Source organism: Onychomys torridus, chromosome 19, assembly GCF_903995425.1.
Source record: "Onychomys torridus chromosome 19, mOncTor1.1, whole genome shotgun sequence".
Taxonomy (NCBI): Eukaryota; Metazoa; Chordata; class Mammalia; order Rodentia; family Cricetidae; genus Onychomys; species Onychomys torridus.
This window is the reverse complement of record NC_050461.1, coordinates 41,417,892-41,441,783: the sequence shown is the minus strand read 5'-3', so window position 1 is coordinate 41,441,783 and position 23,892 is coordinate 41,417,892. Positions and strand designations below refer to the sequence as shown.

The 23,892-nt window shown below is 41.2% G+C and overlaps 1 protein-coding gene across 4 annotated transcripts in view; it reads right to left on the bottom strand.

The window, feature by feature from the left end:
• Utrn (utrophin) overlaps positions 1-23,892 on the bottom strand; it is a 495,948-nt gene that overhangs the window by 349,158 nt on the left and 122,898 nt on the right. For all 4 annotated transcript variants that reach the window (XM_036169031.1, XM_036169034.1, XM_036169032.1 and 1 more), the window contains 11 exons: positions 18,565-18,657; positions 17,073-17,150; positions 16,635-16,727; positions 15,497-15,669; positions 12,663-12,778; positions 11,219-11,379; positions 6,313-6,516; positions 4,600-4,781; positions 3,367-3,517; positions 1,979-2,098; positions 728-829 (listed from right to left, as the gene is read on the bottom strand). In XM_036169031.1, the coding sequence (XP_036024924.1) occupies positions 728-829; positions 1,979-2,098; positions 3,367-3,517; positions 4,600-4,781; positions 6,313-6,516; positions 11,219-11,379; positions 12,663-12,778; positions 15,497-15,669; positions 16,635-16,727; positions 17,073-17,150; positions 18,565-18,657 (1,473 nt within the window). The remainder of the gene's footprint in view (positions 1-727; positions 830-1,978; positions 2,099-3,366; positions 3,518-4,599; positions 4,782-6,312; positions 6,517-11,218; positions 11,380-12,662; positions 12,779-15,496; positions 15,670-16,634; positions 16,728-17,072; positions 17,151-18,564; positions 18,658-23,892) is intronic.

Sequence of the window (23,892 nt, the reverse complement as noted above, 5' to 3'; positions counted from 1 at the left end):
GCTGGGAATTGTGTTGGTACATGTTCAAATGGATCACTCAATGGAAACTCAGAAGTAATTATAATGTGAAAGGTTAAGAATGGCACAGATCTAAGCACTAACATTATGAATAATGGACAGAGATCAAATGATTATTACTGTGGAGCTACATACCACGGTCATAATGAATAAGCTGTATAAATGGATATAATATTGATAGAAATCTGACTTTCAAAATAATAAATAAGGGCTGCTCAGTTGGTAGGGTGCATGGCTGTGTACAAGGCGCTGACCTCACTGCCCAGCATCACAGGAAGCAGGTATAGCACCCCATGCCTGTAATGCCAGCATTTACAGGCTGGAGACAGGAGAGTCAGGACCTCAAGGTCATCTTTAGCTACACAGTGAGCCTATGAACAAAATAAATAAGTAATCAAGCAAACCAAAAATGTAGGCAAGCAAATTAATTACTTCAATAAGCAGCAGTTAATATTGAATAGACGGTCCATTGAAAGCTTCAAGTGATGTAAGTGGTCAAATCGCTTGCTTTCCCTTTTTTTGTTTTTAAGCATTTTTTTTATTTTAAAGTTATTTGCAAACTTCAATCAACGATTTCCCAAATTTCAAAATGATTTCAAACTATCTCCTTCTGAAGGAGGGGAAGAGGGTAGCTGTGTTCCACATCCATAATGAAATGATGGGCTCCTTGTCACTTTTGTCTTTGATGGACAGAAGTTTTATGTCATACCTGTTCTTCCAGTAATTCCTGCCACAGAATGCTGATTTCCTGCAGCCTGTTCCAGCGTTCTTCCGTCCATCGGCACACAGCAGTCCAGCGCTCACCCAGTTTCTAGGGAAGGAAGAAGGCAGCCTCCATCAGAACAGCCAGGAGGCACAGTCACTACAGTTTCCCAAGAAAGTCATGATTGCCATCGCTCCTTGTCATTTTCATAAGCACCAACTTACGAAAAAAAATTTTAAGGGTATGTGTGAGGAAAAAAAAAAAAAACTAACTTGCATAGAATAATTGCTTAAATTACTCAGAGCTGAGGAAAAACAGCTAGAATTCCTGTTTTCTACTTCACCGTGGGGTTTGTATGGGAATGCAATATATTTTCAAATTGGCTACATGTGTCTGAGAGTCCTTTTTTATTTATTTATTTACTTCCATTTTGTGAGGTCCAATCCAGAGATCTGCATGTGCTCGGCAAGTGTTCAACCACTGTGCTATGACTACAATCCACATTTACTTTCTCTGCTTCAAACTTTCCAGGCTATGTTTGCCTCCACAAATTCTTCAAGTGACCTCACACAGGAACGCCTGTGGATCATTTCAATGAGTTCCTGTGCTTTCAAATTTTGTGAACATTATAGTCTTGCTGAATTATAGTCTCGTGCCTTCACTGCAAGGGCTGGATTGAAGAAAGGAACACCTGGCTAAGCCTGTAACCCACATAATGTGGAGCCCCAGCTGGGAAGAACAGCCAAAGGTGGGTGTCATGACTTGTGCCCCACCTCCACCCCACTCCATCCTGAATTCAAATAGTAATTTTAACTCCCAAAGTCTTGCATGAATAGTATCAAGAGGGTAGAAGTTTAGCTTGAGGCCGGGCTTTGTTTGAGGGTTTTGTTTCGTTTTTTTTGTTTTGAATTAGATTAAATCAGGGCATGAAGGTGGTTCCCAACATGATCAAATCCTAATGGTTTAGTAAATTAAGGGAAGGACACCACACAGACACACACACATGATGCTCCTGTTCCAATGGGACCTAGCCAAGGGAGAACATGTGTCAGGCTGTCGGGACTGCCCGCCTCCAAAACTGTGAGCTAACTTGTTTCATTGTAACGTAGCCTGCCTTGGGAACTTCATTACGGTAACAAAAGGACAGTCAACAGAGTCTGGTTTTCTAGACTAGGACGCGTAGGAGGAGCAAGTAGGTAGCTCTTGACTAGAGAGAAGATCTTGAGGCCCATCCTATTTTGTTGTCACTGTTCTTACCTGTAACTGATCTTCCAGAAGAGCCGTGGCACTCTCTCCACTGTTTTCATCAACAATTACCACCATGTGAGTTAAGGAATTCACCTTCACCTGCTCAGCTTCAAGGTCATTTTGCAAACTCTGGAAGAAAATAAAAATGAGATAAACCATGATTTCTGCTCGTCCTCCTTGTCAGTAGTAATTAAGGAAACCTAATGAGGCATTGTATTGCCATTTCCAATCATTCCCCTCAGTACTTCCAAAGAAAGAAGCCCGAACACACCTGCACATTTCATCATGAACCAGTCTGGAAGCACAACATCCAAACTGATTGCAAATGCGCAAATGTAATGCCATCGTCAGTCCTAATTCTGCCCAAAAACAAAAGAGGAAGAGGAAGAGGAAGGACAGGAGGAGGAAGAGAAGGGAAGCGTGTGTCTGTTCTAGGAATAAAGACAAAAATATATATCCAAGTGTGGTTGTCCCAGCACTCAAGAGGCAGAGGCAGAAGGATCTCTGAGTGCAAGACCAGCTTGGTCTGCATAGAAAGTCCCATGTCAGCTGGGGCTACATAATGAAATGCTGTCTCAAAAAGACCGAAATGTAGAACTGGCGGTTCTAAAAGCCCAGGGTTTAGAGTTTAACCATACAGAATCAGAGGTCATTTTCTCTAGTCCTATAAGGCGTCAGATGTGAGATGAGGAAAAGGCTATATGATTCATAGAAGCTATTCTGATTAGCTCCCCAAGAGAGCAACCAAGAACAAACATATGGACGTCTTCACTTCCCCCTTCCACAGGAAAAGAACAGTCATTAGACATCTGTAGAGAGGAATTTGTTTCAACACTAGCAATAGTGTTATGAAATGCCTCTTGGGTAGTATTTAATGTAACCCTAAAGCTTTATTAATCGGTTACCTAGATGGTCTACTGATCAATAAGAGTGTCTCTCTACCTTTCCTTTCTTCTACTGTGAAAACTGAACCACTGATGTTGGGACCAAGCTACACGGCCCACTACATTTTGGCTCATCACACAGCGCCCCATGCAACAGTTATCCTTGCAGGGTTAGGTCTAGATACACCTTCCAAATTGTTTCTCCGCCCACATTCCGCATTAATGCCCACACACCCAGGTTCTCTTGCACTTGTGAGTCCAAAACCGCCCTTGCCAAATGTGACAAACGCCATACGCTTTCAGAAGAACGACACAGACATCTCTGCAAACCTGTCCCTTTCAGCCCTGGCTCAGAAATTTCGCCTCCCCCAAAATACCACTACAAGCTCCTAAATAAATAAATAAATAAAAGCATCCCAACTCTACACTGAGAGAACCACCTTGGGTCCTAGGAAGGCTGAGTGCCACCTTCATATGCGAGGAGGTAGGAAAGAAACAATGGGGCAAATTTACTTTATGTTCTTCAAGCAGCTTTTGCAGAGAGGACAGGTCGTCACCCAGCGGGGCGCTTTCCATCTTCTGAATGCGTTCTTCCGTGAGGGTCAGCCAGCCCGAGAGCTGCTGCAGCTGTTTCTTCTGCAGTCCCATCAGCACATCGTGTAGCCTGGCCAGGAGGACACACAGCATTAGACCCTCCAGTGGGGGCAGAGGCACCCACTCCAGGCACCAGGAGAGTGGGAGCGAGAGAGTGAACACGCCCTTGTCTAGCCTATTCAAGCAGCCGGGCGGCCACTGACATAGAAACTAAGAGGGAAAACTTTTATTGTCGTCATACCTGGAGTCCATTAAATGGCAGCCCAAGAACATAAATAACAACTCCCGGTATTCATACCAGAATCATTGTTTCTACACTCAGGAATTCCTGCCTATTAAATTGGTGGAAATGGCAATGGAATGTGAAACACAGCGCAGAAAGTGAAACAGGCTAAGGTTGCTCCAGAACACTGAAGGCGAGGTCTGTGTCACACCGTCCTGCCGTCACCTCCCAGTAATACCTTGCTGATTGTAATGCTACTGCAAATAAACAGCCGTCTGTGGGGTAAGTCTGAACTGTCAACTCAGTACAGCCTACAATCACCTGAGATGACAGTCTCAGTGAGGGGCTGTTTAGATGAAGCTGGCCTGTGGCAATGAACTGATTGCCTTAATTGATATGGGAAGGCGCATCTGAAAGTGCAGCATCATTCCCTGGTTGGGGCCCTGGACTGTACGAGAGTAAAGAAAGGTAGCAGAGCAGTAAGCATGGGTGCAATCATTCCTCCTGGTCCTGATGGTGGAAGAGATGTGACTACTTACTTCAAGCTCTTGCCCCTGTGAAGTCCCGAAAATGATGATACCATAACCTGGAATTGTTAGCTAAGATAAGCCCTTTCTCCCTTAAGTTACTCTCTGTCAGGGTATTTTATCACCACAACAAATATAAAACGATGGTATATCATCTATACAAAATATACTTTCCCTTCTGACCACCTCTCACATCCCAACTTTCTCCTACATCTTGACTAACACATCAAAGAGGAAACAAAGGTCATGAACGTTCTAGTGACAGGACCCACAGGAAGGAGTCAGAACACTGCCAGGCCAGCTCTGTACTGATCCCACTCACAGGTCCATAGACCTGTATGTAAGCTTCACTGTGCAATGTGGTCTGGGGAGTGAGGTTCTTGTTTCTTGAGTTCCACTCACCGGGACTGCCTCTCCATGCTCTCCACCCGGAGGGCCTCCCACCTCGAATTCAGCAAGGTCATCTGCTCCTGAATCTCGAACTCCTCTTCATCAGACAGAGTGCCTTGTGTCATCAGTTGGTTCCCAGCCTGCAGGACACTCCCCACACTGCTCTGGTGTGCTGTCAGCTCCATCATAAAAGCCTAGCAAAGGACACTGTGGTGAGCAGTGAGGCACTTATTGCAAAAAAAAAACAAAAACAGAGTTGGGGATTTAGCTCAGTGGTAGAGTGCTTGCCTAGCAAGCGCAAGGCCCTGGGTTCGATCCTCAGCTCAAAAAAAAAAAAAAAGAAAAGAAAAGAAAGAAGGAAGGAAAAAAAAAGAAAAAACCCAAAGAATAAAAAATAAACGGCTAGTGCATAACCTGCATATCAATGCCACAGTGAAAGTAGCCTACAGAGAGCAAAGGTAAAGGAGCCTGATGGAATGTATTAGCTCTGAAAATGAGAAATAAGCATCAACTATAACTCAAAAGACAGCGAAGTCAAAGGAAACAATGTTGTAGGTGATAATGCTTGCCTTTCAAACTTTTACATTTGTTTATTTATGTGAGCTTCCATGTACATGTGAGTGTGTGTGTGTGTGTGTGTGTGTGTGTGTGTGTGTGTGTGTGTGTATGTGTGTGTGTGTGTGTGTTAGGGAGGTTAGAATCACAGGACAATCACTTTCTACCAAGTGAGTCTCAGGAACAGAACTTAGGTCATCAGGCTTGGCGGCAAGAGCCTTTACCAACTGAGCTCTTTTAAGTAAATGCTGATTATGTTGTTCATAGATCATAAAGGTGGAATTAGGATTATACATAAAAAATAATAATCAAAAACACCACATTCACACACAAGATGAACTTCTTATGAAATATTACAATCCCAGCACTTGGGAGGCAGAGGCAGGCAGATCTGTGAGTTTGAGGCCGGCCTGGTCTACAAGGCAAGTTCCAGGAAAGGCGCAAAGCTAACATAGAGAAACCCTGTCTCGAAAAATCAAAAAAAAAAAAAAAAAAGAAAAAAAGAAAGGAAGGAAGGGGAAGGAAGGAAGGAAGGAAGGAAGGAAGGAAGGAAGGAAGGAAGGAAGGAAGGAAGGAAGGAAGGAAGGAAGGAAAGAGGAAGTATTACTATTTCTACCCTTTTCAATCATAAATGCCAAATAGCATCCATCACACACACATAAAAAAACAAAACAAAACAAACAAACAAAAAAAAAAAAAACTGCTTAACCAAAAAGAATTCTCCCATACAGTGAAAATCACCACTGTATCTCTAAGTAGCAAACAGCTCCCCTTGCATAAAATTGTGCAGGAACACTGGATATAACACTGGCTTAATCAGACAACAAATAAAAATAATGGCTTTTAGTGTAGCATCAGAAACCTAATGATTTGGGATACCAGTTGGTCATTTTGATTTTTAACCACAGCTAAACACTTCAAAAAGAAACCTCTATATGCGCTGACATCCATCAGCAGTTCTGAAAAACACTTGAGTTGCCACCAGATTGAAGTCTGGGATCTGATTCCCATGGAACGTCCATCGCCCATTTAAAGAATACAGGCACTACACTGTGACCTTTTTTATAGAGCAAGATTCAGGAAACAGCAAGCCAATCATGAAGTCACCCCATCCTCCCCTAAATCAGGCACTACCCCAGACAGATGTGGCTCTCAGCCACAGATGTTTACTTCATGGGTAGCAAACTGCTCTTTGACTTCTTCAACATCGTCAGAAATGTCATCTTGTTCCTGGAACGTGTCCTCCGCAGACAGCAGCCACGTCAACACTTCCTCTAGAGCTAGCTGGTAGCTATCCAAATCCATGTCCACCTCGGTGACAGTGCTGGGGGTCTCAGCGCGGGGACTCTGGCCTTCCTCCGCCAGCACTGCGCTCTGTGGAAACAAAACCGCAGCAATCAGGAAGATACAGGTGGTCACTACACTCTCACTGTCTGGAAAAACCAAGCAGGGACCAGGGTCTCAGGAGAGAATCCAGTTGTCAGGAGCAAAGCCATGAATTAATCAAAGGGCACTCACTCGGTGCAAGAAGACACCAAGAAATATAAAACAGAGTACACCCGTGAGGTCTACATTTGAGGAGATTCTAACATAGAGTCAGGGAGAGAAAAATATCCCGCATGAGTCACTGCTGAACAAAAATAAATGGTTCTCCAGTGTGCTCTAAATGCCAGTGGTCCCATAAAGGGACACTACTGGACTTCACGACATAGAGAATTTTGATGGAGGACAGAAAACATGCTGGCCCTTGAACAATGGTTGCAATTTACAGAAAAACTTCGAGCCAGGAACTCTGCTTTGACCCCTGGTGTACATTCTTTCATGACCCCACATTTGAGTATTGCATGTGAAACAGTGAACAATGGCGGACATGCAACCTGTGGCACTGACGGGATTTTGTGTTTCACTTGTGGAGACAACCGCCCTCTAGTTTATGTGCTGCTCTGTTTGGGGTTTTTGGTTGGGGGGTTGAGGCTTGTAGAAGAAGACTCTGCCTATCTCTTTCTGGTTTCTCTTGAAGAACGTTCTGGTCTTGTAATCAAGTCTACTGCCCTCCTTGTTCCCCTTCAAAGCAAAACTTATTTAAAACTTGTGAGCAGATCACCCCATGTTCAATCCTCTAACACATTTTTAAATAAAATATTCCACACACAGATGAAGAGATGGCTCACATACGTAACCCCTAGTGTGTCCTAACATTCTGTTTCAACACGATCTCAACATTTGCACCCAGACGACTGAAAAGTTGGCAAATCCATTTTTCCAGCTTTACTTTTAGAGTATACTTTTAGACCATACAGTAATCAACCAATTAAAATGTCTCTGATAACAGCTATGCTGGAACGACATACATCAACCAGAAACAAGAGGAGACAGCCATCATGTGTTTCTTCCATAAGCTTCTCAGTGACCATCTCTGGCACTGACCCCTCCTGTCTTCCCCAGCTCTCCTTCCCAGGAGCAGAACACCATGGTCCCTCCCAGTTCAGTGGTCCTGCCCATCTGTAAGTGATGAACCTCCTAAAACTTCTTTTTCTTCATATACTTTGACTGAGTGATATCTTCTCTTTCTATTGGAATTTTTTAAAATAATCCATATTCTGTAGATATTCTATTTCTAGTAAAATTCTTTTCTAACTTTCAGCAGTTCTGACACCTCCAGTGTCTATAAGATACATCCAACCATATTCACATTTAAACACTCCATTCTTTCACCCCAAAACTTACTCCCCCTCAGGCTCCATGCACCTAAGTATTCCAGCTGAAAACCTGGTTGACAGACTTGGTTTCTCTCTCTCTCTCTCTCTCTCTCTCTCTCTCTCTCTCTCTCTCTCTCTCTCTCTCTCACACACACACACACACACACACACACACACACACACACAAACATCTCCCAACGTTTAATCTGCAAGGTCATCCTACCTTCAAAGTTCAACGCAAATCCACGCAGACCTTCCACATCTACAGCCCTATGTCTCTCCTTGGGACTACAATGACTTGCTAACTTGTGGCACCCACCTCCCAATCCGTTTCCCAGACAGCAGACAGAAGGATCCCTCTCATGGCTTCACACCCACAAGCCTCCCTGCCTGCAACCCTTCACTGTCTTCTCAATGCTCTTGAGTCACAATTCAAAATTCTTCACATGGTTCACCATAATACTGAGATGGCAAAAAGCAGAGAAAGACAGTGTGGGCACATGGATCTTAATGGGTTAATGAGAACAGACTTCCCTTAAAGGTTCTGTCTAAACTGAGGAAAGAGGGACGGCTTACTCAGGGACCATATACGTAGAATACACTCCACACATAGAATTCAACATACATAAGAATAAGGGGGAAAATATCCCACTCTGACTGAAATTATAGCATAAGAGGCATTAAATTAACATTAGAACTTGAGGTTGGAGCCCAAAAAAGTTGTTTTAGAGAAATCAAATGAATCTGTTCAACTGAGTTAGTTGAATGAACCAGTCATTGTATGTCAAAACACTGGCTAATTAAAAGACCAATGATGCCAGGCTATAGGAAGGCAATTCTCAATGTAAAATCCTGAAGTCATAGTGCTAAGATATCTCTAAAGGTGATTTGTCCAGCAATGTCAAACTAGGAATGTTGGTAATCAGCCAAGGGTCCTCTGTGTAGGCATGCATCCATGAGGGAGGGGTAGAAGGCAGGCTCAACACGCAAATACTCAGTGGGCATTCATTTAAAAGCAGGTTTTCAACTGGCTCGTTTTTTGTTTTGTTTTGTTTTTTTTAAAGAGAGATGCAGAGATTACCTACAGGCCATCTAGTGCTACTCAGCATATTGGAAGAAAGGAGAGCCAGAGGGGGCACTGGTTGTCACTGATTAGAAATCAGTGGGCAGCAGGACAAGTCAACAAGGAGATAGTTAAGACTTGATCACATTTGATTTCCTCAATTAATGTAACTCAACCTCTAAGTTAGCAATAAAAGCATACCACCAGAAAGGTAAGAGTTTAACATGCTTATCCATATACAAACAATGGTTTCTGGAATTCTTACCATGTCACCTTGCACCCTAAATAGAAGTGATTGCTTTATCTAAATACCATAAAATAAAGAAAGTCCATCTCTCTCTCTCTCTCTCTCTCTCTCTCTCTCTCTCTCTCTCTCTCTCTCTCTCTCTCTCTCTCTCTCTCTCTCTCTCTCTCTCTCTCTCTCTCTCTCATTAACTGTGTGAGTGGGTGCACACTTATGGAAGTCAGTAACAACTTTATAAGTTGATTTCCTCCTTCTACCGTTATGTGAGTCCCAGAGATCTAACCCAGACCCATTAACCTTCGGAACAAGCACTTGTACCCACTGAGCCATCATGGTGGTGCTTCCTGTTTGAGAGAACAGCCCTAACACTGAGATTTGAAATGTCTTATCTGTCTAACAAAAAGAAATCAGTCCACTAAAGAAACGACTGTAAGGCAAGAAGCAAAATGAAAAGGAAAACCCAGAACACCATCTGAGTGTCCCAAAGCAGAACAGCATCCACACGACCAGAGGCACAAGAGAATAATTTGCAGAAATTAAGGGTTTTTCTTGTGCAGTATGGTCAAAACAAACAAACAAAAAGCTGGATTCACAGTCAGGCCCCATCTCCCCACTTTTCCTCCTTCTTCTAAAAATCGTGTTATTTTTGAAATGGATAAAAATAAAAATGATTAGTACATGCCATCCAAAATCTAAAAGAACAAATTAAATTCTCTAAATCTCATAGACTTATGGGAGAAAGATACTATGTTTAAGATTATTATCATAATTGGAGAATTAAGTATTTTTTTTTAAAAAAAGAATTTGCGAAATGAGAATGTCAAAACAAATCCAGAGGGAAATGTTATAATAATGATAGGTAGACGGGTTTACTGAGTGTTCATTCCATGTGTTGTCTTTACCAAGAGGACAATATTAACCACAACAGTTGAGAGGCCATGTCACTGACCCCATACAAGTACCAGAGGATAAATTTAAGCTGGAAGGTACACACATTCCTTCTCCTCCAAAATGCACTTCTTACAAATTTGAAATTCTCACCCCTCTTTCTCCTTATATGTGCATATCCATGTGGTGTGTTATGTGGTAGCCAGTTTGATGTCAGGTATATTCTTCAGTTGTTCTAATATTATTGAGACCGTGTTTTTCATTGAACTTAGAGCTCATTCAGCTATCTGGCTGACTGATGAGTTCCATGACCCACCTGTCCCTGCCTCCCAGCACTAGCATTCCAGGGGTACCATGGAACCCAACATTTATGTGCATGGGAGCATCCTAACTCAGGTCTTAGTGCTGAGCAGCAAACCCTTTACTGACTGACCATCACCCTAGCTCCAACATGTACCTGTGAACTTACTAAAATGTTAGAAGGTGTGACTTTCAATATCTGAACAGAGTCTTCCTTTTATGAATGAAGACGACAGGAATTTTAGAGAAAAATCACAAAGAGATGAAATGTGGGTTGAGTCAAGGCAGGGTAATGGAGGAAGAAAAAAATCCATTATTCATATCTCCTTAGGAAAGCCTCATTTACACTCTGATGAAAACATCTGTTAGCCCATCTATGGAAAATGTGATGAGCCATTTATGGGAGACTGCCTCTCCTAAGGAAAACAGAAAGTAAGGTGTATATTTTAAGAAGTCCTTATGAAATGATAATGGAAAAAAAATTCTTTATTAACAGCCCCCAAAGAAAATTGATACTTAAGAACAACAACCAAAAAAAAAAAAAAAAAAAACCCTGAGATGACATGAGAGAAGCCATTACTCACACAATGTTGGTCTAACCACTGTGGTTACAAACCCACCCCTCAGCCATCAGTTGACGGCAAAGCCTTTAGCTTGGCATGCAGCACCATGATCAACGGCCTCAGACCCTAACTCCAACTCACCATGTGAAAGAAAACACTTCTCTTCTTAGTCAGTTTGGCTGAGTCACACATACATGTAACAGCATGCTAACTTAAAAAAAAAAGCTTAGAAAAAGCATAGATACTAAGAAATTATGACCATGTACCTATGAGAAAACAAAGGGGCAAGCCAAAAGTTCCAGGAAAAATGGGCCAGTACCTGTATATTCATTTCTTCCTCATCACATTCTTTCTTGTACTTCCTTGGGAGCGTCTCCACCTCTCGGATGGCATCTATCGTGACTTGCTGAGGAAGCACCTCGAACAGAGACGTTAAATACATAATTATGGATTTCTTGTCAGGGAGCTGTACGGCAACATCTGAAAGTAGAAGAAAGGATGACTCAGATGGGCAAAATACGTGAACTGCTCGGCACTAGGTAAAGAGGAACTGCCCTTGGGCCCAGAAACAATGCCTCATTTATAAACTCCGTGACACTGGGTCTCAGCAAATTGCTACTTCAAATCACAAATTATGAGACAGAGGCAAAGACTTATTCAACCTCCAGTTTGTAACAGTCATCCATAAGCCGGGCAAGATGATGCAAATCTATAATCCCAGCTCTTGAGAGGCTGAGGCAGGGGTTTCATGAGTTTGAAGGCTGTCTGGGCTATATACTAAGAAGAGTATGCCTTCAGGAGGAAATAGAAAAAAATTTAAAAAAAAAAAAAAACTGTCTCAAAACACTCAAAGGCAAGCTATACAACTTGCCATTTAAAATATGACACAGGCTCCATTCATACTATAGAGTGAACGGAATTCTAGCCTAAAGCAGCAGCTAGAATCTTCAAGCTATATGCAAATGCTCACACATACATGCATTTTAAGAAACTAAACCAACACTGAATTGTTTGTCTAACAAGTAGATTCCTAAAATTGTTTCAATGCTACTTGATACAACTTAACTATTATCCAGTGAAATAATTAACCCACTGCCTAAGGAACCTGCACATTTAAGTGCAAAAGGAAAAATATCTGCAATAAAATGGTTTATGGGAAGTGGGAAGTGGGAACTTATTGGCCAGCCACCTTAATCATTGTCTTAAGAGATAAGGTAGAAAGTGGTAGAGAAAGACACTTGGCTTCCTCTGGGCCACACATGCAGCCACATGGGTGCACACACCCACACCACTCACAACATATACACACATGAAGGTAAATAAGAAAATAAATACAATAAAATGCCTTGTATCTAAAAATGAAGATTTTTTAATTGTCATAATACATTCTAAAAATGAAAACCACATTGCTTCTCATGATGGGGCTCCACATTATATGGGTTACAGGCTTATCCAGGTGTTCCTTACTTCAAACTAGCCCTTGCAGTGAAGGCAAGAGACCATAATTCAGCAAGACTATAATGTTCACAAAATTTGAAAGCACAGGAACTCATTGAAATGATCCACAGGCGTTCCTGTGTGAGGTCACTTGAAGAATTTGTGGAGGCAAACGTAGCCTGGAAAGTTTGAAGCAGAGAAAGTAAATGTGTATTGTAGTTGTAGCACAGTGGTTGAACACTTGCCGAGCACATGCAGATCTCTGGATTGGACCCCACAAAATGATAAAGCAGAATCAACTTCAACAGTATAATTCTCAACCTTACCTTCAGGATCTAACAGCTTTTCAATCCCCAAGTAAGCATGGGCCTTGCTAAAAGCATGTTCAAGTCTTTCAATTGGGGACATTTTGACCACTCTGTCCCAGCTGAAGAGATCGGGCCTGAAATTAACACACAAACAAAATTCAGTAAAGGCAAAATACTATGGAGATGATGTAGACAGTGTCATAATCCATTACATCCTAAATTTTGATTTTTTTTAATTTATGGGTGCTACTGTAAATTATTATCTTTTATATTTCAAAAGCTCATAACACACATAAAAATCAGAAAGTAATTAACAGACATAACAATAATAAGTAAGACAATCTACAGTTCTTGAAGGAGTTGAGTATATAGTATTTCCCAAATAGTAAAACATGAATAGAAAAAAACCTATCAATACAGAGAAGACAAGAAGAAGAAAAAAATGACCCAGCAACAGGAGGAGAAATAAACTCAAACCTAGCGGTAAAAATGAACCCAAACTTTTGTATGAATTAGCACAACCAATGATTTTAATGGACTAAATTCTGCAATTAGGACAAAGACTCTGAGCCTGGAGGTACACAGTGCTCAGGGGGCTAAAACAAGAGGCTCACAAATTAGAGGCCAGCCTCATCTACCCAGCAAGGTTCAGACCCTGACTTGGTGCCTCTACACGCCAAAAGAGACTAAGATGAGAGACAGAAATGACGGCTATAATTGTACTTGAGTTATTCTAACCACAAAGGTGCTGAGGGATCGGTTCCCTTCCACTCACCCTCCTCCGGGACAACTAGCGTTCTGTTTACATCGTGTCTTTCTTCCAGTCTCACACCTTGGACAGTATGATTGGCTTGACAAAGCTTAGGTCGCCCATTTTCATTGCACTCCTTCCTCATAACCTTAGACCCACCCTGAGACTGGCCTCCCCCGCCCCTCTTCCCTGTCACTCAGCCACCCTGTCACTAGCCTCTTGAATACCAGATGCCTCTTCCCGCTTACCTCGTGTATTTTTCTCTAGTGTGCCTACCATCTCTATATAGCACACCATTTACAGTTTCACAGCGCCCCCCAATACACACACACTCTGAGACAAAGTCTTCAACATGTAGCCCAGCCAGGTCTCAAACTAGTTGTGTGGTGGCAGAGAACGTCTCTGAATCCCTCATCCTTCTACTTTCCAAGTTCAGGGGTCATGTGTGCATCACCTACAGTCTACATTTATTTTTTAATTAATGACTGTCTCCAGTTGGAAGGAATGGGATATCTGTCTGTTTTGTTCCTGCTGTATCCTTGTGTCCAGTACAAGAAGCCACTTTCCATATTTGTAGAATCAATGAGCCAATAAATGCAAAAGGTACTAGATAAATTCGACAGTTTCTTAACAGTACAGGGCATGGTAAACGAATACTGGGAAAAGATGGGGAGGAAAAGCGTTTTTAACCCCAGAACAAGTTCAAAATATCAACAAACAAACAAACAAACAAAAACCTATAGAAAACAGTAGTCTCTAGAAAAATATTAAAAGTACGGGCTTTGATATTAAGAGCAAAACATTTTTCTTAGCCACTAATTTGAAATAACACTATATGAAGAACTGGAGCTGAAGGATTGGGGGGTGGAGGCTATCATATTTGTAAGGATATTCTAAACTTAGCCATGAGTACTTCACCACCTCAGTGGCTATCAGCAAAGATTTAAAAACTGAATAAAGTAAGAAACAAAGAAACCCAAACCTGTAGTGTTCAGAGACAAACTTACTGTGATGTAGGAAGTAAGTATAGAAAAGTGTACATCATTTGTATAGAACAGTCAGGAACATTTAGGGAATTAAATGAGAAAATTAATAATTCATAATACCAATGAAACATAATACAATTTGCCTGTCTGTGGCATTTAATCTTTGATACATGCAGAATTTATTTGGGGGTATTGTGTGGTGAGGCATATATTAATATATGGTTAAACAACCATCCCATACCCCCAATTAATTTGCGATATCAGCTCAAATGATTATCAGGTCAATCTACACAAGAGAGTGCCACCTCAGTTCTTCTTTTTTTTTTTTTTTTTTTGAAACAGGGTTTCTCTGTGTAGCCCTGGCTCTCCTGGAACTCACTCTATAGACCAGACTGACCACAAACTCACAAAGATCTGCGGGCCAGGGTACTAGGATTAAAGGAGTGCACCACCACCTCCCCGTTCTTCCTCAGCTCCTAACGCTTCCAGGATGAAACATGAGAGATCCTTCTCATACATCCCGCACAGTCAAATGTTGGCACTTTCACATGCAACCTATTATTATCCTACTACATTTTATAGCAGCGCATTCATCATCTTGATTTCTTATTAGAAAGTTATTTCAGGCCACTTATTCTTCTGGGATGTAATTGCTATTTTTGCATTATATTCTTACACACAACTTAGAATCTTGTTGATGCGATCTCATAACAAAATTGTGTAGCTCTTCATAAATGTGGGGGACACAATAAACAGAGTTTTCCCTTTGCCATGAGAACAAAAGCTACACACAAGTCTTTGCATACATTCCTGGTTAGGGCTAAATGAGTGGGACTGAACTATGTCAATTATCTTCCATTTTTTAACTGACAAATGTGTAGGAGAAGTCATGGATGTGTAGGAGAAGTCATGGATGTGTAGGAGAAGTCATGGGCTTTGCACTGTAGCCCTGAAGTCCTAAAGGAACAGCCAGTGGCTGGTCTCCTATTGCTTTGTTTAACGTTTTGCAGAACATGAGCCGTAAGGGCAGCAGAGATAGAGGAAGGAGTTATGGGAGGGGAAGTGGAGAGGACACAAAGGAGGTAGAGAGTTGTAGGCCGAAGGGCATCTCTCACTTGTGCCGGTGGAGCACAGCATTGAAGGCAAGCCCATCGGTCCAGCTGGTGGTGAAGTTGAGGACATTGACTTGGCTGTAGGGCCTGGTGGTCTGTCGTACCCAGCTCAGCAGGATCTTCTCACTGTTTGTCTGCTGCAGGTCTGACATGATATCTTTCATGACATCTTTCACCTGTGCAAAAAATGAAAAACCCACATCTGTTTATAATGTAGCATTTCCTTCCGGGAAGTTCTTGGAAAAGAAATATTAGACTAATCAAATATTGTAAACCATGTAATTAGCATTTATTTTATTTCCAATTTCTACTCTAAAGGGTGGAAAGATAAATTTTAAGTGACTTTTAGGGCATTGGATTTTCTATACTTTACCTCAGCTCCATATCCTAAACAATATTTGCACCCTTTAATTACATTGAACGTTCCTTTCATGCTATGAAATAGCCACATTTAATACCTTTCATTTTCAAGGGCTTTTTTCATAAAAACTAAACACAAATTATATTTTCGATAAAAATGAGAACAAACGCATGTTTGACTGACTACAAAATCAAAGAATTAAGCAATTTTCCTGAGAGTAATAACAATCTACTCAAGAACTAATGTTTTGTTATTATCCTAAAGTAATATACATATGCATATATATAAGGGAAGAAGACCTGAAAGAATGTTGGAGACATGTCAAAAGGACCACTAGCCAATATAAGAGATCAGAAAGAGCCAAATCTAAGACAACTATCACATCATGATGAATAATCTTAGCAAAAGATGAAAACTCTATATAAAAGTCCATAATTCATCCATTGGTGAATGGGTGGGTGGGTGGATGGATGGTAGATATAGATAGTTGACTGACAGATGGAGGAATGAATGGATGACAGAGATAGATGGACGACTGATAAATAGAAGGATGGGTGGGTGGGTGGATGGATGGATGGATGGATGGGTAGATGGATGGACAGACAGATGATAGACTGATCACTTTGGTCTTGGACTTGCAGACCTCAGAATTTCAAGGCAATCAAGGCCTCCTGTTCAAGCCAAGCAGTCTGTGGAGCTCTGATTTGGCTGCTGTAGAAAATGAATAGAGAAACAATACTTTTTCAAGGTCTATTGAAAAGTGATCAGGAATCTCCCCACCTGCCAGTGCAGAATGATGCTCCATAGCAATCCTAATGTCAGCTTGTGATTTCCATCCACAATGTCAGTACCCCCAATATTCACCAACTCCACCTGTCAGAACCAAATGATAAAAAGAACAAATATAACTCTTAGGACAATGTCTCCACACAATTCCAGGTTTTTTATTTAGTCCATTTGTACAGCATTATAAATGAGGATAGAAATTTCATTTTAAGAATTGGATCAATGCAAAACTCAAAAATATGTTAGTTGTACTGCAGATCAATGAGAGCATCAGAAATGCCATATGACTTATCCTTCACTCACAGAACAAGTTCAAAACTTCTACCACAAAGAAATATTTCCAAGCATCAGCTAATACCAATGCTTACAGCAGCCAGCAGGCTTCGCAGTAAATAACACCCACATCAGCACAGAACCCCAAATGTTGCTTACATTGTTCTGATGTAAAACCTGCAGCACCCGGTTGACATTATTTAAGGCATGAACCCTTGTAGAACCACGTTCCTTTGGCTGTAAAATAAAAACACAAAAGCAAATAAGATGCCACATCCCTTCATGTGCTGACAAACTTTAACACAGAACAGCAAGAACAGCAGGTCGGTATCCATGTCACCAGCCTGGGTACCACAGGATGCAAATGCACTAAGGACGTTTTGAAATACTAGCTCACTAACCTAAGAGACCACTGGAATCCCCTAGGGGGCCTCCAAACAGGCATGGCAGTTTCCTGCCCCATGTGAGACAGTGACTTGAAAGACTTAGTATGTGGTGAGGATTTGGCATTTTTAACATTACCCTAGTTACTCTAAGAGGCAAACAGACATGTTTGAGAATCAGAGAAAGCTTCTTCTATCTAAACTTCTCTGGAGGCAGAAAAGTACCAGAGAAGTTGTGCCTGCTTTATCATGACCAAGTAGCAACAGAACAAGGAGACATTGTCCCAAACTCAAGGTCACGTGAGAAGAGTCCCCCACCTAGGCCATGGCAAGCTAGGCAGCTTCCTTCCACCTCTCCGGCCAGGGACTCTCATGAGAGACATCAGCTTTTCCCTGAAGGTGCCTGCCTCCACCAGGAAGGCAGAGAGAGGGTGTGATACTCAGGCTATGGCAAGGGATGGGGGTATCTCATCTTCAGCAGAACATCTCTCTATGACTTTATAGAAATACTGTCACCAGTGTAAAATACTGTCGTCATTAGTGAAGCCATAAAAGACACTTTCACAAGTAAAGCTATTTCCATGCCAAGACAGAGAGCCTTACACATACAGTAACAGGTTTAGGTGTGATGAAAATAAAGAAACATGGAAATAATGATGAAACTCTGAACAGAAATAGAAATGTCCGAACAACTATTTCTTAACTGCTTATAAATTTCTAAATTGCATTTAAATATCTCTGCATTCTCACCATTCAAAGCATTATCTCCTTTTTATAAATTCATTCCCTTTTTATAAGCCCCCCAAACAGGCAGTCTCAGGGCAATAAACATTTGAAGTGACTTTATATTTGATGGAAATATAGAGCCCTCAAGAAAACCTACGTACTACTCTATCCAAACATCAGTTAAAGTGTTGTACATAAAGTTCACCTTTCCATTTGCCTTCAAAACTCAGTACCCACAGTGGGTCTTCAAATATCAGTAACGACCAGAGAGGCTCTATCAGCTTCATTCTCAAAGATGTCCTCTCTTACAGGCTGGAGATGTAGCTCAGGTGGAGAAGTGTTTGCCTAGCATGCATGCATGGAGCCCTGGGTTCCAACCTCAGTACTGCCCAAACCTGGTGTGGTGGCACACACATTCAGTCTCAGTACTTGGGAGAGACAAAGGATCAGAAGCTCAAGGTCATCCTCAGCTACCCAGTTAGTCTGAGACCAGCCCGAGGTACACGAGACCCTGTCTGAGAAAAATAGAGATGTCCTCTCACCAAAGATGTTCCTGTGAGGCCTTCTAGAAGATCCAAGAGCTTTCTGCCATCTTTGAGGTCTGAGAACATATCATTGATGGGTGGTTTCCCACTCTGCAATAAAGAAGAAGTAAAAGAGGGGTTACTTCAGAATCAGAAACTCCATATGCTGTGGCTAATGAATGGATCAAGGGGTAAATGCACTTACTGCTGGCTGTGATGGCCTGAGGTCAATCCCCAGGATACACATAGTGGAAAGAGAATTTGGAGAAGCTGTCTACTGAACTCCACAGGTGCACCTTGGCATGAGTGTGAGTGTTCATGTGTATGTGCATGCTAATAAATACATAAATGTAATAAAAATTATAAACAAAAAGAATCTCCACATGTTCTTAAGGTTTAAAATACTTTTGTCCATGTTCAATCCCAGTCTAGCACTTGGGCTATCAAAGCTTACAGAGCTCTAAGATAGACATGCAACATCAGTGCTCCCTGATAAACACACCGGGAAACCCCAGAACATTCTGCCACGTCACAGATCTGGCCTTCCTGTGGCAGGATGAAGGGTTTCAAACAAGGCGATTCCTGTTCAAAACATCGGGAGCCTCAGTTTCAAACCCAGTTTGACCAAGAACTACCTGATGAGCCTAGCTCAGTTATCTAACCTTCCTTATACTTACCACCATTTAAATATTTTAAGAATCAAAAAGTATAATGTTGTGTGAGGATGTACTAAAAATCACAGTGCACAATGTAATAAATCTGTAACAGCCTTGCATCATGTTGCTTCTTTTTATGAAATATTCAGAACTAAAAGCTCTTCCTGACAGTCATAGGTATTTCATAATCAATAACTGTGTCTTTTACTTCTGACTTTAACAAAAGTACATCTTCCATATGAAGCAATGCTTGAAACTTGAGATGAAGAAGGAAGGGGGCCTGAAACTCTACATTCCCTGTTTCCCCCACCTACTGACTCCTCATTCATTTTTAAATAACTTCCATGTACAATCCATTAAGGATTCTTAGCATGTATCGTAAAAGTTCATAGGCTCTAAGAGGGAAAGTATGACCATGACCCATTAGAGAAACCGTGAACAAGCTGGGCCCTATCTCTGAAACACAGCTGATTCTCCATGCTGCCACTGTAATGGGGACACACAGATTATCTCCACTGATTACAGTAACAAGCAGATTAGCAGGACACAGAGGCCACCTTCTAGAAGCAGTAAAAGCTGAAGACTTCCTAACTACTATCAACAAAGCAAAGGGCAGACAAGGCCCTGATAACTGCCTGGCTCCAAGGCTCCACCCTTAACTTCCCTCCCACCTCCCAGAGGACAGTTCAGCCACCAAATAACTCAATTCTGTCTCAGGTCTTAATGCAGCAAAGAAACAAAGATAGCAGGTAAGGTTCATGAAACAGGATGAGTTTCATTAGCCAACTAACATCCACTTTCCAAAGTAACAACAAAACACTATGAAAAAAGCTTATAAAATGAAACAAATGCAAGTATTTTCTTCATATCAGACATAATTATGGATGTCTATTAATGACCTTCTACACAAACAGGCTGTGCTATATTATATACAAACCACAAATTTTAGCCATGTTACCTGATCTTTACACACTCACTTGTTTGTTGAAGATTCAAATGGTCAATCAATTACTATTATCAGTTATACCACAAGCAAAACTTCATGTTTTCTATTGTTACAAAAAGTACTGTTGAGGCTGGAGAGATGGTTCAGCAATTAAGAACACTTGTTGCTCTTGCAGAGGACCTAGGTTCAGTTCCCAGCAATTACAGTGCCTTACAACCATCCATAACTCCAGTTCCAGGGAATCCAACGCCCTCTTGTGGCCTCTTCAAGCAGCAAGTACATACGTGGTGTACATGCATACACCTTCAGGCAAAATGCTCAGACATATAAAATAAAAATAAATCTTTTCTTAAAGAACCATAAGAATTCAGCAGTATCCAAGAGGACTTATGGAAGATCTTCTCAGTCCCAAATTCACAGAAATGATGACCTGTGGGAACCTTTCCTATTCAAAAACAATTTACCTAAGGACACAAAAGCACACCTGTGTAAGTATAACCCAGAAACCATGAACGCTCCATTGCAAACTAAGACTCCTAAAAGGTAGCATTAATAGCATACAGAGAGACTAGGAAATGAGTGGGGTTGGGGTGCATGATAAGAAATTCCCTAAGAGTCAATAAAGAATTATGTTGTTTTGTTTTGTTTAAAAAAAAAAAAAAAAAAAAAAGCTCCTCTAGAATATTCTGTTGGAAAAAAAAGATGAAGACACAGTCTTGTTCCTGTAGAAGTCAATCACTCATTCGAGGCTGGGCAGAGCCCCTTTTCCTTTAAATGCTGCCATACAGTAACAACAGCTCCATTTCTTTCTTTTGTTTCCCAATTTCAAATTAACACTGGTGACAAACCATATGGAACGTGTCTTGAACATGTACCCTTTTCCAGATGTTCACACACACCGTAAGCAGTGGTGATGTTATTGTTGTACCCCGGCAGTCAGTTCTGTGAAGGAGCTCCAAATATCTGCAGAATGGCAGACAAGGAGGGTGACAGCTCCCCCTGGATAGAGGGAAAGGAGGTACCTGGACTCTCACAAGGAAGTCATCAAAATCTACAGTTCCAAACTTACACATGACGTCCTTAATTACAATGTGCTTCTGCATTCTGCTGAGTTCTTCAGCCCTGGATCCAATTCCCCCAAGGGTCAGACAAGTATCCTGTCAGCATGTCATCAATCTTTAAACAGCAGTACTAGTCTCCACCCATTCCTATCATTTAAAAGATGCAGAATATTAAAACACTCTAGTTGGGACTAGTTCATCAGTGTCCTTCAAGCTCAGGTGTTGCTGCTCACTTGCCATTCTGTGCTCTGTCCACTACACCACTGCCTTATAAGACAATGTGGATGAGCGTCCTTGAACATTTGAAGCACTTACAAAGGAAGCTGCTTCTTTTTTTTTTTTCTTTTTTTTTTTTGTAGCTTTTTGTTTTCATTTTCATTTTTGTTTTGTTTTGAGGAAGGTCTCACTATGTAGCCTTGGCTAACCTCAAACTCACTCTGTAGACTCGGCGGCTTTCTAAGTCAATGTCTTTGGGAGTTTTAAAGACATTTGACTCCTTGGAAAAGGATCTGTCATGAGAGTTAAAAATCTCTGCACCGGTGTGTGTGTGTGTGTGTGTGTGTGTGTGTGTGTGTGTGTGTGTATACCAATAATACATGAACTGAAAATGCAATGGAAAAAATTTATCCATGAAACACACACCCATGGCATACATCTACAATCCCAGCATTCAAGACACTGAGTCAGGAGAATTATAAGTTTGAGGTCTACATAGAAAGTTCAAAAACAGTCTGAGCAAGAGCTTATCAAACAGGAGATTTGCTTAGCAGGTACAATGCTCAGAATCAATCCCCAGAACTGTAATAAAAGAAAAGTCACACCCAGGCAAACAGACACACACACACAAGCACACTCACCATGCACATGGATTGTCAGTACAAAACACTATCCCTGACAAATTCAAATACAAATGTTCCATACAAATACAGAAAAGACTATCTGTGTCCAAGAGCACATGACCCCTCCCAACCTAGAAAGCAAAAGTAGCTCGTGTGTAAGCAGGGTCCATGCTCTAACACATGGGATCAGAACATTCCTTGTATCAAGGACAAGTGAGTACAGACTTTAGCCATTGCTGGCTGTGTGTTCTCTGTTGAAACTACTCAGTCCGGTTGCAATGTGAAAATAAGCACTCACAATGCAAGAATGAGTGAGCCAACTGGAATAGCAACTTTGTTCTAATTTCATGGATATGGAAATCCAAACTCCATACAATTTCCATAAATTACAAAATAATGTTTTGATCCTTTGTAATGACCTAAAAATATAAAAATGATTTTAATGCAAAGACTATACAAAAACAGGCAGTCTAACAGTGAAATGTTCTAAGACAATACTAGCCAGCACTTATTGTGTGCAGTATGCACAGGTAAATTCTGAGAATTATACAGATTTACATTCATTATTTATATGTATTCTTTCTTCATAATAGTGTTCTAAAGGGAACAGCCTCAGCATTCCCATTTTATAAGTAAAGAGAGTGAGATATGAAGGTAGCATAGCAAGTGAGTGACAGACCAGGATCCAATCCCACAAAACCTGGCTCCAAATCCATGTTCTCAGCATCTGAGCTAACTAGCATTACCAGGGCATAGAACTGTGACAAAGAGGGAAGTGAGTATTTAGTTGCTGGGATGAGATATAGATAGATGCAAATATAGAAAGAGATGTAGATGTAGATAGATAATAACTTGTCAGAGCAACAAGAAATCACCACCCTGTACTAAATTAAGACATGCATTTCCCAGCACCACATTGTAAAGCATTTCTGGTGTTGTGGGCTGTAAACATCGGCTCTGGGAAAAAGTCTAGAAAAGTCAAAAGTCATCTTTTAGTAAAAATAAAAACTGATTCATCTTGACCATTAACTTCACATTTAACTGTGCAAAGACTGACTTGCAGCAACTTCTCTGGCAGTGAAAGTACAGTTTAATAATTCAATCAGGCAAATATTTGGTGAATATCTCCTTTGTGTCTTAGCCCTGGCAAAATGCCAAGTTCACATCACCCTCCCCATTCAGAAGAGGTCATTTTAATTGCCTCCCAGTAAACAGAAAATGGTACAGATTGACAATCTTGAACTTTGAGAAAAGACAAAACATGTGTCCCTTTTTAAAATTTATTTTATTTTATTTTATTTTAGACATATGGGTGTCTGCCTTGATGCGGTCTATGAACCACATATGTGCAGTACCCATGGAGGCCAAAAGAGGACATCGGATCTCCAGGAATTGGTTGTGAGCTGCCTTGTGAGTGCTGAGAACCAAGCACTCTGGAAGGGGACCCAGAGTTCTTAACCACTGAGCCATCCCTCCAGGCCCCCCATTTTTCTTTTAAAGGCAAGTAACAGCAAAGCAACATGATGACAGGTGCTGAGTCCTGGAGTAATTAACTTGGACTGGCCTCTACTCTCACCCCCTTTCCACCAGTACTTCTTTGGACAGTCGGAACACCAGTCCCAAGTTCACTGTTCTGATAAGAAGAACCCAACATCAAGGCTAGCTCCTAGGACATGGCTGCAACTAGATTTAAAAGAGTCCAAGCCAAAAAGCCAACAGTCATTGCCAAACACCAGGAGAGGTGAAGGCAAGTGTCAGAAGGAGGCCTCACACATGTGATGATATAACAAAGTGAAGCATGTCTGATGGGCTCTATCACACATGTGATGATATAACAAAGTGAA